At 65.1% G+C, this 15213-nt stretch overlaps 1 protein-coding gene across 2 annotated transcripts; it reads right to left on the bottom strand.

The window, feature by feature from the left end:
• Window positions 1–5865: 5865 nt before the first annotated feature.
• Window positions 5866–14330, bottom strand: HGFAC (HGF activator). 2 transcript variants are annotated; one of them, XM_066386195.1, is made up of 14 exons: window positions 14183–14330; window positions 13463–13643; window positions 13256–13352; window positions 12959–13038; window positions 12230–12352; window positions 11953–12084; window positions 11692–11802; window positions 11418–11592; window positions 11020–11114; window positions 10054–10306; window positions 8181–8320; window positions 7733–7883; window positions 7515–7656; window positions 5866–6268 (listed from the first exon to the last, which is right to left on the bottom strand). In XM_066386195.1, exons 1-14 carry the CDS (start codon window positions 14282–14284, stop codon window positions 6086–6088), a joined length of 1965 nt encoding a protein of 654 aa, XP_066242292.1. In that variant the 5' UTR covers window positions 14285–14330; the 3' UTR covers window positions 5866–6085. The 2 variants fall into 2 exon arrangements, with proteins under 2 accessions (XP_066242292.1, XP_066242293.1); XM_066386196.1 differs by having other exon boundaries at window positions 5868–6268; window positions 7515–7663; window positions 7743–7883.
• Between the last annotated feature and the right edge of the window lie 883 nt (window positions 14331–15213).

Here is a 15213-nt window from a genome sequence, read left to right as displayed (position 1 = left end):
TGAGGGTGTGGCGACTGGGGGGGGGGGGGCCTGTCTTCCGCAGCAAAGCAAGCAACCCAACAAAAAGGGGAACTCCTGCGTCCCTGTCTGCCAAGTTCATCTTCAACCAACCCGGCTTCACCCTCTGGGAGATTGACTTTGGGACGACTAAGCCCCCAGTCTTCCAGTCCCCCCCCCCCACGGCCCCATCCCCGTTTCTCCCCCAAGGCTGCCCCACCTCCCAAGGCAGGGTGATGGAGGGGGAGTCTATTCGTGTCCCCTGCGGCAGGGACCCCCGTTCAGGTTGCTGCCGGGTGGTGGTGGGACCAAGACCCACTGTGCACAGAGTGTCCCAGGGCTCCGTGCCTGGGCTCCTCCAGCCCCTCTGAGCACTGTTCCTCTGAAGGGGGCATGGGCAGCTGCGGCCCAGAGCCCCAGAGCCGCTGTGCTGCTCCGTGGAGCCCAGGAGGAGGCCCCTCCGCAGTGCGGTGGGGAGATTGGAGCTGGAGTTCCCCTCCACCCTGGAGCTCTAGTTCAGATGTCCCAGTTCTCCAGGAACCCAGGTGGTCTGGGGACCTCTCGGGGCCACACCTTAGATGTCAGTTGGCTTCCATCTCTAAGACCCCAGGAGCATCCCAGGGAAGTGGACGGCACAGAAGTGGGGCAGCAGCCCAGAAACGCCACGAGAAGCCGTGAGCCCACTCAGGGTCCCCTCCTCCAGGGGCTTCTGTTCTGGGATGTAACAGGGAAGAAATCAAGTGCCCATTACCCTGAAATCCACAGGCAGGGAGGCTGCCGTCCCCGGGCCACGCGTGAGGGAGGCCGCCGTTCCCGGGCCACACGCGTGAGGGCGCCCGCCGTCCCCGGGCCACGCGTGACGGAGCCTGCCGTTCCCGGGCCACGCGTGAGGGAGGCCGCCGTTCCCGGGCCACGCGTGACGGAGCCTGCCGTTCCCGGGCCACGCGTGAGGGAGCCTGCCGTTCCCGGGCCACACGTGAGGGAGCCTGCCGTTCCCGGGCCACGCGTGAGGGAGGCCGCCGTTCCCGGGCCACACGCGTGAGGGAGGCCGCCGTTCCTGGGCCACACGCGTGAGGGCGCCCGCCGTCCCCAGGCCACGCGTGACGGAGCCTGCCGTTCCCGGGCCACGCGTGAGGGAGCCCGCCGTCTCCGGGCCACGCGTGAGGGAGCCTGCCGTTCCCGGGCCACACGCGTGAGGGAGGCTGCCGTTCCCGGGCCACACGCGTGAGGGCGCCCGCCGTCCCCGGGCCACGCGTGAGGGAGGCTGCCGTTCCCGGGCCACGTGTGAGGAAGCCTGCCGTTCCCGGGCCACGCGTGTGAGTCTTCACCATCTGGGTCTCTAGGGTTGGGTCCTGCCACTCACAGAGGCGGGAAGGACATGCAGAGCCACAGGTGTCAGGCCTCACTGCCCCGACCGACCCTGTAAGCTGAGCCTGACTGGGGGCAGAGGGCCCAGCTCAGCAGTCACCCTCCGTGCCCCGTACAGAGCCAGATCCACCCCTGGGGGCCCCTCCCCACTGACCCTAGGGATCCGAGAGGGAGGTCCCTGGTGGGCCACACGCTGACTCTGACCTCTGGGACGTCCTGCTGGAGCCTGAGGCGGAGCAGGGTCACACTAGGTCCAGAGAGCAGCCCTGTGTCCCCTGAGCCCTCCCCACCCCCGAAACACCTGTGGAGCCACCAGCCGCCTCCCCCGAGCAGTTGTCCAGCCACAGAGACTCATTCATGCCCCGCAGGCCCCGGGCCTGGCCCCGGGCAGCCGACAGACAGCCAGCCGGCCCGGAGCTTGCTGGGGGCTGGGGGCTGTAGCCACGGACACGTCCACTACATCCGCCACCTCAGGCGCCTGGCACTTGCTCATGCCTGCTGGGAGGGACAGTGCCTGCTGCATTCCTGAGGGCTGGCCCTGACCCAGGCTCCTGCCACGCCTGGCAGCTGCACCTGCTCCCACTCTGGCCCCAGAAAATTTGGGCCGCAGCATGGACAGACAGCTCCCCCCCCACCCACACACACACATCCACCCCGGCTGCTGAAAGAGGGCGAGCTTCCTGCCCGGCTCCCACTCCGGACGCTGGGTCGCTCCTGGCCTCGGAGGCTCACCAGTTTCTGCTGCAGACCCCCATGTTTCTGTGTCTCCTTAGGTCATGGGTTGAAGCCCAACCCTTCCTGTGATGGTGTTGGGAGGAGGGGCCTCTGGGAAGGTGACCGGGTCATGAGGGTGGGCCCCCATGACGGGATTAGTGACCCTGTCAGTAGAGACACCTGAGGACACAGCAGGAGGAGGACGGTGGCTGTCTGCACTCTGGGAAGAGCGTTCTCCTCAGAGTCTGACCCTTGACTTCCGGCCTGTGGACCCGTGAGAAACAGACGTCTGTTGTGTCGGCCACCCAGCCTCTGGTGCTCTGTCACAGCAGCCAGAGCTGGCAGTCTCCCCAGCTGTTGCCGCCAGGTGTGGGGGCTGTGAGGGGCAGGGGGACACCCGCTGGTGCCTGCAGGACAGCCCGGGAGGCCACAGCACCACCAGGAGCTTTAAGGGGGGAGGTGGCAGCCATGTTCCCGGCCTGGCACCACCACACAACCGGACTCCATAGCCAGGGGACATCGCTGCCACCTTCCAAGTAGTGGTGGGTCACAGCTGCTCCACTGACTGACCACACAGCTATGGGTGCTGTCGCTGGACAGCGTGGCTGGGGACACTGCCACGATGCCCCCACCAGATGCCATGGCCCCAGGGCGCCCGCAGGACCTGGTGTGTTGGACACGGCACCTGCCCCTCGCCTCCCAAATGAACTTTAAGCTCAGTTTCCCTCCGCCTTGAAATGATCACGGTGAGCCCCGCAGGAGGGCCTTTCAAAATGCTTGTGGGTTTTACAAGGAGGTGACCAGGACCAGGGATGGGCAGCCTCGTCTTCCACTGCCAGGGACTCAGAGTGGCTGGACAAAAACACGGGACACCAACCACAGAAAGGACGGCGCCCCGTGTCTACCCAACCCGTTCACCCACCTGCATTTCCCAGAACCCCTCTGCTGGGCGAGGGAGCTCGGGCCAGCGGCCTGCGGGCGGAAGGGGCCACCCACCACACGATGCCTGCGCCTATGGGCGAAATTGTTGTGTCCCCCCACATTCATATGTTGAAACATGAGCCACATGACTCTATTTGGAGATGGGGGTCCTTAAGGAGGTGACTAAGGTTAAAGGAGGTCAGAGGGCAGAGCCCTAATCCCATAGGACTGTGGCCTTGTTAGCAAAGGGAGAAACAACAGAGAAAGGCCACGGAAGACACGGAGGGAAGGCGCCCTCTACCAGCAAGGGGGAGCTTCTCACCAGAAGCCAACGCCGGGGCACCCTGATCTGGGACTTCAGCCTCCGGACGGTGAGGCCCCAGTGGGCGGTGTTCCGCTACGGCGGCCCGTGCCGACTGGTACAGAGTGGGGCAGATGCCTTGGGAAAATGGCTGCAAATATGCCCACACCCCTGGAAATGTGACGGAACGCCTCCTCCTCCCCGAGAGATGGAGGCTCTCTCGCTACCCTGGAGTCCGGCTGTGCAATGAAAGCGCTCACCTCCACTCTTTTGGAGCCCAGCCTCCATCACGTGACTAAGCCCCGGCGCACCGGCTGGATGACCAAAGAGATGTGGGCTGGCCACCCCAGGGCACCAGCCAGCAGCCGCCTGGCCCCCAGAGCAGAATAGCCTATGCCCCACTGATGACCGTGCTGGGTCAAGGAGCCTGCCCGGCCCAAACTGCCGACCCACAGAACTGGGAGCTGGACACACGCCCGCTGTTTCTACATCAACTGAGTCTTGAGGTCATCTGCGATGCAAAATGCATTCTGCCTGGCTGGTTGGCTCAGTGGTGGAGTGTCAGCCCGGCATGTGGGAGTCCTGGGTTCAATTCCCGGCCAGGGCACACAGGAGAAGCGCCCATCTGCTTCTCCACCCCTCCCCCTCTCCTTCCTCTCTGTCTCTCTCTTCCCCTCCCGCAGCCAAGGCTCCATTGGAGCAGAGTTGGCCCAGGCGCTGAGGATGGCTCTGTGGCCTCTGCCTCAGGTACTAGAATGGCTCCGGTTGCAACAGAGCGACGCCCCAGATGGGCAGAGCATCGCCCCCTGGTGGGCATGCCAGGTGGATCCCGGTCGGGCGCATGCAGAAGTCTGTCTGCCTTCACTCCCCCCCCACCCTGCCTCTCACTTCAGAAAATACAGGGGGGAAAAGCGTTCTGATGTGGAGTGTCTGGTGTTAGACTACGAGCCTCACGGGGCACGGCAGCACGAGGTAGAAGGAGCCTGGGTCCCTGAGCCACCACGGAGAAGGGCACCAGTAAACATCCAAGCAGAGCAAGAAATCCGACCCCCAGCCAGCAGGCTAAGAGAGAGGGGAGAAACCACACGATGGTGACCCCCCCGCCCCCAGCACATCCAGGACAAAACCATCGTACACGTCACCAGAGGAAAAAAGTTACTTACAAAAGAATGACTAGATTTGCGGCCAGCTTCCCCACCGGGGCAAGGAAAACCAGAAGACAGTGGGTCACCCTCCACGTGCCGCAGAAGGTACCGGACACACCGGAGATGCAACGACAAGAGACCGCCGTGGACAGCTTTCGAGCAGTAAGTATGACAGTTTAGACAGATAACTTCCGAAACATCCTACGACAGGCTCACACAGCGAGTATAAGGAAGTCCCACGGTGGCACAGTGGGTAAAGCGTCCACCTAGAACGCTGAGGTCAGCAGTTTGAGACCCTGGGCGTGCCCCGTTGAGGCACCTACGAGAAGCCACTGCTATGAGTGGATGCTTCCTGCTCCTCCCCCCTCATGCCATTTCTCTCTCTCTTCTGTCTAAAAGAAAATCAATAAAATCTTTAAAAAACAGTATAAGAAAGGAAAATTATAGGCCAGTCTCGCTCAGACACATAAAAGTAAAATCCTGAACAGATACAAGTAAATCTGGAAAAGCTTATGAAAAGTGGTTCAGCGTGTTTCCAGTAGCCAGGGTCCTCACAGGGTCCTGACGTCAGGACAGGTCAGGGCGCGATTGCGAACGGAGACTGTCATCGTGGAGGGACCGCCAGGGGCGCAGAGCAGGAGTGAGCACCTCCTCCAGCCAGGGAGCCAGGGAAGGACACGCCACCGGGACCACCCAGCAGGGCCATCTATTCCTGTGTCTCGGGAGGCACAGTGACCTTCAGCGAAGGGATCTGGGTACACTGGTTTGCTCGGCCACCATCACAAAGCACCACAGACCGGGACCTGAGAGACACCAAGGGTCTCACCGAGCTGCATGCCAGAAGTCCCGGAGCGAGACGTCCACAGGGAGGGAGCCGCTGGTCCAGGCCCGGCCTTGACTCGTGATGACCATCTTCCCCAGGGGACACTTCACATTGTCTTCCTGGTGTGTGTGTCTGTGTCCAACTTTCCCCTTCTTATAAGGGCACAGTTGTATGGAATCAGGACCCACCCTCGTGACCTCGTGTGAACCTGATCACCTCCGTTAAAGGTCCTCTCTCTGAATAAGGTCACGTTGTAGGGTCCCGGGGGGGGGGGTGTCTTAGGACTTCAACCTATGGATTTTAGGTGGAGACAACCTGTAACCCTGAGTTGACCCCAAAAGGAGGAAGCCAGAAAAATCAATACCCAAGCCTTATTCTCTTCCTTCTCTGACCTCCTGCCGGGTCTCTCTGGTGGCCCAACAAGAACTCAGCGGGCACCGGCGGGGCCCCCTCGATGCCAGCCTCCTGGGGTGGGAACACATGTGAGGGGGCACATGCCTCCCAGCTCACACCCTGACTCGGCCCGGTTCACTCAGGAATGCAAGGCCAGCTTTGACCCAAGACCATCTATACACGGAAGTTACCTCTTTAACGGGTCCACGCCCAACACCCGGGGCAGGAGGGGCAGAGAGAGCTCGCGTCAGGGAGCCGTGTGCGGGACTGGGTACGTGCCCGGGAGGGAAGGCCGGGCTGGGGGCAGTGGGACAGGCAGGGCGGGTTGGGTTCTTGGGAACATCTTTATTGCCAACAGGCAGGGAATGGTGATGGTGGCAGTGGGGGTGGGGGTGGGGGTGGGGGGCACGCTCCCAGGTCTTCTCAGGAAGCTTTCGCAGGCCGCTTAGGGGGCCGAATCCGGTCGTTGATCCAGTCCACGTAATTGGCCACGCGAGTGTAGACACCGGGCTTGTTGAGCCGCCCACAGCCGTCGCCCCAGCTGATGATGCCGTACAGGTAGGCCACACCGTTCTTCTCACAGACCAGGGGCCCGCCCGAATCCCCCTGAAGCAGAGCCGCCTGTCGGAGCCGGAAGCCAGCTCGGGCCACCCCCTGGCTCAGCTCGGCAGCACCCTGGAAACAGCCCAACCACCCCCTCTGTCCCCTGGCCTCCCTCACCCCAACCTGAGGACAGCCCTAAGCGTATCCCCGATGCCCCCCCGTGATGCAGAACCCCCTGGGGCCTCTCGGAGGACTTCCTGACAGTGTGGGCACAGATGGCGATGATATTTGTTTCCAAGTAAGCATGTTGTCCAACTTTCCCTGAACCTCATGACAGGAAGTCCTCCCATTCCCAGCTGCTGTGACAGGGTCTGGCCAGTCATCCTGGTCTGTGAAATCCTGCCCGGGCTGCCTCTCTCCTCCACGGACAGCAATGCGCTTCTCTGTCTGCCCCCCCCCCCCCACCAGCAAGGCCCACGGGGAGCAGCCGCCCCTGAGTTCTGGCTCCCCCAACCCCCACTCTGGACTACTGCCTGCGTCACATCCGTCGTGAGGTTGAAGAAGTGCTGGCCCAGGACCACTGAGATACTTTCCCTGGAGGGACTGTGCAGGGATTGGGGTGGGGGGCTGGTGGCGGCAGGACCATAGCCTTCCCTCAGGCCACTGAGGTGGGCTCTGCCCCCACCCACGGAGGCCAAGCATCCCAGAGACAGGGACAGCCCCAGCGGCAACACCGTGAGGGACTACTGCTGGGCACAGGTCCAACTTGACTCTCCTCCCCTCCTGGCAAACTCCTATTCACCCCTCAGGACCAGTGGAAATGCCTCCTCCTCCATGAAGCTACCCTTGATTTCCCTCAAGGGTCCAGTGTCAAGCCCTACCCCTGCCCTACCTGCGTGGCTGGACCTCTCTGGGCTGCAGTCTCCCCAACTCTAACATGGGGAAGAAGCAGCCCTTTCACCTCAGGGATGCCTAAACAAGGCCCTGTCTGTGGAGCCCTGGCTGGCCGTGAGCTGTTGGGACCGGCTGACGGCCTGAGCCCACGGGAAGAACTCTGGATAAGAAAGGTTTGGCCTTTGGGGTCACACGGACAACCGTGCCCTTGAACAACCAGGACGTGTCAGGCGTTGTGATCCAGCCCCTCCCTGGGCCTCAGTTTCCCCGTCTGTGTGAGGAGGGTGTCTCTGCCTCATGCCGGGGACTTGCAGCGGTGGCGGGGGAGGGGGGTACACTGTCTGCCCTGGCGCCCTGCTGGCCCTGGGGGTCGGGGTCCCTTTCCCCGAGGCGGCGGGTCTGGGGCTGGGCTCACCTGGCAGGCATCCGACTTGCAGTCGAAGTAGCCAGCACACAGCATGTTGGGGCTGATATCAGCCCCGTAGACCTCGGGGCTGCTGCACTTGTGGTCGGCCACCAGCGGCACCAGCGCCTCCCGCAAGGTGCTCGAGTAGCCACTCTCGTCTGCCGACAGGGACGGCATTGTCAGGGGGGACACCGCTTCCCAGCACCACCCTGGCCGGCTGCCCCCACGGCCACTCACTCTCATCCTGGTGGCCCCAGCCTGCGATCTGGCACTTGTGTCCAGTGGGGAAGGGGCTGCCGGGCTCGGGCAGGCAGATGGGCTGGACGAACTGGGAGCGGACGGCACAGCGGTCCCCCTTCTTTTTTAGCCGGATCAGTACTGGGTGGGAGAGAGGCCAGGGGTCAGCCCGCAGTGCAGGGTCCATGATGGATAGGGTGGGGCCAGAGTTATACCAGGTGCAGGCCAGGCACCCTGCCGCCCTGCCCTAGACCGGCCCCCTCCCCCCTCCCTCCTCCTCCCCTCTGTCCCTCCTGTCGACTTCACCTCACGCTCACCTACCTGAGGGCTCTCCCAGGATCCTTTGGTGCCCACCCCCGGCCCCCTCTGGGCCCAGGCCCAGGGAGCCAGAGCACGCATCCTTCGCCCTGCTACACCCCAGCCTGCCCTGAGCCTCACCGAGGTCATGGTCACTGGGATTGAACACCGAGTACAGGGGGTACGGGATGTACTTCTCGATGAGAAATGTCTGCGTCACATCCGTCGTGAGGTTGAAGAAGTGCTGGCCCAGGACCACTGAGATACTTTCCCTGGAGGGACTGTGCAGGGATTGGGGTGGGGGGGCTGGTGGCGGCAGGACCATAGCCTTCCCTCAGGCCACTGAGGTGGGCTCTGCCCCCACCCACGGAGGCCAAGCATCCCAGAGACAGGGACAGCTCCAGCGGCAACACCGTGAGGGACTACTGCTGGGCACAGGTCCAGCCCCCTCAGCCCACCCCTCTGTCCCACAACAGAGCCTCCGTTTGCCCATCGGCCGTGTATGGGGGTCCCTCCCACCCTCTGCCATGTATGGGGGTCCCTCCCACCCTGGCTCGGCCCTCCTGCTTTGGACTCCACCTCTAGGCTACGGAGGGACCTCGGCCACGCAGCCCTCCCAGGCCTTAGGCCCTTCTGGAAAACGGGGTCCCAGGTTGAGGGCAGCCAATGCCCAGCACACGGTCTGGCTCAGTGACCCCGTGCCCTGAGCAGGCCTGCAACATCAGTCCAGGGCCAGAGCTGGGGGCTCATGGTCTTGCTCAGGTAGCCTCTCAGGATGGGTGGCCAGTAAGCTCAGAGCTGGACACACTCAGGCCTTGAGGACATAGGGGATCCCCAGATCTGCCTTTTGTGTCTGCTAAGAAGCAGGCTCTTCCTGTGAGACCATGTTGGGGCCAGGGGTCCGGGCCACCCCCTCAACCTCCTTCCGTCCTGGCCACATTTGTCCTTTTCTGTCCACTAGTCCTGCTGGGCCCAGACCTGTGACCAGTATGCTGGGGTCCCCACTCAACCCCTCCCAGCACCTCCCTGGATGTGAGAGTAGAGGCCTGCTCCCCTTCTGCGGCCTGTTAACCACCCCCATTCCATCCTGGGGAGGTGCACAGGCCCAGCAGGGGTCCCACTGCACAGGCCCAGCAGGCAGCCAGCCTACTGAGGCAAAGCAGCCGTCAGCCCACGACGTGTGTGACTTGTGCGTGCTGTCCCCTCTCACTGAAGTCCCTGGGGGGCTCACTGCCAAGCCCCCTAGACCTCCCCCCAGCCCCTGATCCAGCCCGAGTCGCCACCGTCAGGCCAAGCCCCTTCCACCTGAACCCCCAGACCCCAGCGCCCCATGGCAGGCTCTGTCCCCATCACGGCAGTTGGAGCAGGGGCGGAGCTGACCTTTCCCGGTCTGAGCTCGCTGAGGGTGTGGTGGTGGGTCCTCTGCACCCCTGAGCCTCCCACCTCCAGCGGCCAGCCCCAGCCCGCCCGCCCTACCAAGTCCCGTGAGGTGACCAGTGCGGGGGCTGTGGAGTCGCAGCGCCACCCGGTGCCACCGACGCAGCCCCGGAGGGAGGCGGGGCCCAGGTGGAGTCTGCACTGGGTGGCCCCGCCCACTGGGTGGCCCGGCCCCGCCTACCACCCCTACTGCGCATGCGGGCTAGCTCCCGCCCCGCCCTTGGCAGAGCGTCAGACGGTCCAGATCCCGGGTCTGGGACCGTGCAGGGACAACCATCAGGGCAGGGACGAGACGGGTCTCTGCGGCCCCTGGGCCCAGCGTCTGGCTGAGCGCCAGTCCCACCCGAGTCAGAAGGGCGACGGGGAACGGGGACCAAAGGGTGGAGGTCACACGGGTAGGTGGGACACGTGTGGATACGTGGGTGATGGTTCGGTAGGGTGTGTGAACAGGCAGAGGTGGGGAGACGGGTAGGGGACAGGTGTTCGGGTGGGTGTGTGCCTGCGTGGGGGGTGGGGGTGGACGCATGGGTGGTTTGAGGGATGTGAGGGGTCAGGGGCTGGGGCCAGAGCCGCCCACCTGTTGGAGAAGCAGTGGGCGGCAGACACCACCCAGCAGGTGTGGACAAGGCTCCCGGCACAGAAGCTGTTCCCGATGTAGATGGCGGCCAGCCAGGGGTGGGAGCCAGGCAGCGAGGAGGAACCCCCAATGATGCGTGGCCGGAGGAAGCTCCTCTTCTTGTGCCGCCGGCCGCAGGTCTGGCGTCCAGCTGGGGCGGGATCGGACAGGGTCTGCAGGGCCTGGGTGCGTGGCTCGATTCTGGCGAGGGATTCTGGAGGCACAGATGGCTGGTTACACAGGCCCCCGGCTGCACCCACTTTCACTGCCCTCAGGCCCTCTGGAGGTTCACCTGCCTCCCACCCCCACGCCCGGCAGCCCCTCTGGAAAAGGGCACAGGGCTCTGGCCCAGCTCTGCCCTCCTGGGCCCTGGATTTACTCTCTGAACCTGTTTCATCTGTAGAAGGAGAACTGAGTCACAGGCTTTGGGGGAACCAAAGTGACCTGGCACACCTGGCAGGTGTGCACGCCCCTCCCAGCGGCCTGAGACCCCAAAGGCAAGCCCAGGATGGTCAGAGAGCACTGGCACAGGGGCCAGAGAGGGAGCTGGCCTCCTGGAGCTGCCCACCCCCAGCATCTGCCTCTGGGGGCACCTGCTGGGCCTCACCCATGCTGTCCACCTCACTGACACATCCTCACCTCTGGGGGCCCCTGCTGGGCCTCACCCATGCTGTCCACCTCACTGACACATCCTCACCTCTGGGGGCACCTGCTGGGCCTCACCCATGCTGTCCACCTCACTGACACATCCTCACCTCTGGGGGCCCTCCCTGCATGGTTCAGGTGGGCAAGAGCCAACCAGAGGACCTGACGACTGGCCTTCCTGCTCTGAGCACTGGTACCAACCCACTGCATGGCCTTGGACCATCTCTGCCCTAGAGTGGGGCAGGCACCACCCACCCCGCTTCTCCCCACCCCACCACGAGCCTTGTGCCTCGCAGGCCACCAGGTGGCAGTACTCCCAGGAGAGGGCTTGGTCCTTCACCACGTAGCACCAGGGCCTCTCGTCCTTGTCCGGGTTCCTGGCGTGCAGGGGGGCCGGTGGGAGGGAGTCATCCGGCCCCTCAGGGAGGGAAGCGGGGAGAAGAACATGGGGACACCTAGCAGAGTGGGACCCCTAGAGCAGCCTCTGCTCAGTCTGCTGATGGACACAGTGGCCTTGGGCCTGCGGGCTGGACCCCTGTGCCGGCTCTTCTCACTGGGGCAGCCTCCCAGGCAGGGGGGTCAGGAGCCCTCGGGGCAGGCCAGGTCAGGAAGACTTCCCCCGGGACAGACCCTGTCCAACATGGAGGAGGCGGCCTTGGGCGGGGCAGGCCAGTGCTGACCGGCAGTAGGCATGGGGGCCGAGGCCAAGCAGGGCCGCGGCGCCCACCGAGTCCACGTGCAGCTCCTGGTACAGCAGGTCGGAGTTCCAGGCCAGGCAGCTGAGGCCCGAGGCCGCCGTGCTGGCCACACCCCGGTACTCGGTGCCGTTCCCCAGGAAGCAGCTCTGGGCTGGCTCTGTGGGCAGCAGCGGGCGCTGAGCCTGGGCTCATGGCGGCATCCGCCCGACCCAGGTCCAGGAGGCCAGCCCACGCGGCTCACCGCCCAGCGACTCACCGATGTTGCAGAGCCTGCCGGCGTGGCCCGGGGGACAGGCGCACACGGTGGTCCCCGTGGCCACAATCAGGTGGCAGGTGCCCCCATTCAGGCACGGGCTGCTCAGGCAAGCTGGGGGAAGGCTCAGAAGCTAGGTCTCGGGCCGCAAGGGTCTGGACGCATGGGTGGGGCCAGGTGCCCACGGCTGGGTGGGAACTGGGGGTGGGGACAGCCAGCGGGGAGGCTCCTGACAGGCCCCCCGCCCCGCCCAGCATGGTGTACCTGTATGGCGTGTGTCCTCACACTGGACCCGGCCCCCCGAACACTCGCACTGCTCCACGTGGCCCTGGTGCACGCGGGCCCAGCGATCACCCACCTCCAGGTGCTCGTAGCGGGTCTCGTCAAAGCATTTCTCTGGGGGCCACACCGTGAGTCCCTTGCTCTCTGCACACCGCTGCCCCATGCGCCTCGTCCCCCCCACCCCCACCCCACGGCATGCGGCAGGCGCCCGCTCCTCCCGGGACCTGGCCTGGCCCCTCCAGCCCCCAGCCCTGCTCACCCGTTCCACAGTGCTTGCCAGTGAAGGCCACAGGGCAGGTGCAGTGGTACGACCCGGGGTCCTGGGTGTTGGTGCAGGAGCCCCCGTTGAGGCAGGGGCTGGAGGCACAGGGATCCAGAGCCTCTGGCAGCATGCAGGAGGGTGGGGCGGTCTGAGAGCCCAGCCAGTCTACCCCCCCAACTCTGCTGCCTTGCTGCTTGCTTCTGTCGGGCCCGCCGCCTTCAAGATGCCCCCTTTGGGGTCACTGGGGTGCAGCTACCCTCGGAGGGGATGCAGGCCTCCTCCTCCTCCCCACGGCTCCACTGAACCCTCAGACGTTGGGCAGGTGGGTGCCTGGCTCTGCACCCAGCACCCTGCAAGCCCGGCCCCCACCCCCCTTCCCAGGTCAGGCAGCACAGTCTCCTCCCTTGGGCTCTGGGACCCTCGTAGGAGGGGCGGCCCTCACCCATCCAGGGCTTGGCTGTGTCGCCGCAGGGCCCGGCCTGACCACCAGGGGGTGCCTATGTCCCAGCAATGGCCAAAGCAGCCAAGAACAGGGGCCTGCCGCGGAGGGATTCTTCCCTCTGCATTCCGGGGGATCCTGGAGTGGGCGCCCCCAAGAGCAGGGGCCTGCCGCGGAGGGGTGGACCCTGCAGTGGGCGCCCCCACCTGGCCCCCAGGCCTACAGTGGAATCAACCCCGGAACCCTCCTCGCCTTGGCTCCCGCCTCCCAAGCCCCTAGGTACCTACCTGGACCCTCCCGGGACTCGGAGGCCTGCATGCAGTAGCCCCAGGCCCGGTCACGGTCATAGTTGTGAGTCGTGGCACACCTAGGGTGAAGTGTGCGGTGACGTGAGGGGTCCCAGACCGGAGACCCGGCCATCCCAGCCCCGGGGTTGCTGAGTCCTCTCCGTTTCACTCACCCACTCACCGCTCAATCATTCATTCATCTATTCACTACACCTGCCGAGTGCCAGCTGTGCCCGGAGCAGGGTGGGAGGGGCGTGGAGGCCAGGGGAGGGGAGACGGGCCCCAGCCAGCACCCACCACTTCCTCTGTGCGCTTCCCTCCGAAGTGCAGGAGTGGAGCAGACGGCCGCCAAAGCGGAAGGGGAACCGGCAGGGCTGCCCGCTCTCGGTGAGTACTGCCGGGGAGGCAGCCGGCGTCACAGGACTCCCGTGCTGCCCCCATCCCGGGCCCCCCACTGCCCAGGGGCAGTTCGCCACCTCTTCCAGGAAGCCCTCCCTGACTGACCTGAGCCGCCAGGGCTGCTGCTGGAGGGGGTCGCTCTGGGTGGGGAGGTGAGCCCCCCACCACGGGGATCCTCTGTCTCGGGAGCCCTCGTGGGTGAAGTCATGGAGGTCACTGAGGTTACCAGAACCGTAGGGGTCCCAGAGGTCACTGTGGCATTAGGTTCTGGGGGCTTCGTATGGTTCTAGGAGGAGCCGAGGGGGCTGTGACCCCTCACTCTGGGGCCCCACTGGGTGGCTGGTTGCAGCCCTGGGCCTCAGATTCCATACTTGGGCCCTCCATTTTTGCAGTAGGGACCAGGGGACCCTGAATATTCTGAAGCTTCAGCTAGGCCTGTCCCGACCTCCGCCCGCTGAGCCCAGGGGTTAGAGTTGGTTCAGGGTACGCCCGGCAGGGCACAGCGCCCCCAGCTCGGTCCCCGGACGGGAGCAGCGTGGAGGCCCTCAGAGGCCTCCATTCCCCACCCCTCACCCCACCTCCAACGCTCAGACCCAGCAGAGGGCCTAAGAGAGGGGAGGGGCCCCCCGGCCGCTGGGTGCGAGCCCTTAAACTGGACCCCCAGGCGACCCGCCCCCGGGCCGGCCCAGCATGTCCATCTCACCCCCAAAGGCCAGCTGTCACCGCAGTGGGCCCCTCGCCCCTCCACACCCTGCCCTGGCCTCGGCTGCAGGACCCAGAGGGGGCACCGGGAGCCAAGGTCACTGAGATGGGGTCAGTGCTCACCCTGCCCCCCTGGGGTTGGGCCGTGAGAGGTGCCAGCAGCAGCAGGAGCAAGAACAGCCCAGGCAGGGGGAAGGGGCTGGGGACCCAGGCCCAGCGCCCCATGGTTCCTCCTGACCTGGTCCGAGGGGCAGCAGAAGTCAGGAGCAGAGTGGCCAGAGCAGGTGGGGTCAAGGCCACCTGGAAATGATTAACCCTGGCTGCCTTCCACCCCGGGCCCAGGTGTTCCCGGGTCTGCTGCCCAGCTCACCCCGCCAGGCCCAGAGGGCTCGCCTGGGCCCACTCTGGTCTCAGCCATGCTGGGCCTGACCTGACAACACCCTGAGGTCGTTCTTAGCTTAGCAGCTGCCTCCACCAAGCCTCCCGGGAAGCCAGGAGGCTGGGCCTGGGCTCCTGGCCCCAGCTTCTGGGTCCCACTTGGCCGCAGAGCTGGCCACTGTCTGTTTGTGAACAGTTTGCAGCCGGAGCAGCTGCGTGCGCTGAGCCAGCACCTAGCCGGGGGGGGGGGGGAGTTGCTGGCCCCCTGACCAGCAAAAGGCCAGGCAGAGAGGAGGCTGGGCGCACTGGGCTCCGTGTTGCAAGCAGTGACAGGAAGGGGACTTCTGTTGTCTCTCCTAGGATGAGCCTGGAACGGGGACCCCTGGAAGTACAACGGGGGACGGAACCACAGAGCGCGCCTCGGTCTGCCCTGGCGTGGTGTGCCCGCCTCTCCCGGACTCCCTCTTGAGTCCCCAGCAGAGCCCTGGCCAGGTACCCAGGGGCCGCCAAGAGCCACAAGGACCTGGCTTGGGGTCCTGCGCGGTCCATGAGCGCCTCAGTCCCCATCTGTGAGCTGGGGGGGGGCACGCCTTACATGCCGCTGCAGAAGCCCCCCCAGCCCAGAATGCAGGCTTCCCACGTGGGGTGCAGAGGCCGGCCGGCCCTGGGTCGACCTCGCTGTGTGCCCCCAAACCATGTGCCATCAGCGCAGAGGGAGGGAGAGGTGCTGGGCACAGGGGTGCTGACCCTCTCTCCATTGTGACACCATCCCCCCA

This window comes from Saccopteryx leptura, chromosome 5 (genome assembly GCF_036850995.1).
Source record: "Saccopteryx leptura isolate mSacLep1 chromosome 5, mSacLep1_pri_phased_curated, whole genome shotgun sequence".
In the NCBI taxonomy this organism is placed as follows: domain Eukaryota; kingdom Metazoa; phylum Chordata; class Mammalia; order Chiroptera; family Emballonuridae; genus Saccopteryx; species Saccopteryx leptura.
The sequence above is the reverse complement of the archived record's forward strand: the minus strand, read 5'-3'. Positions and strand labels throughout refer to the sequence as shown.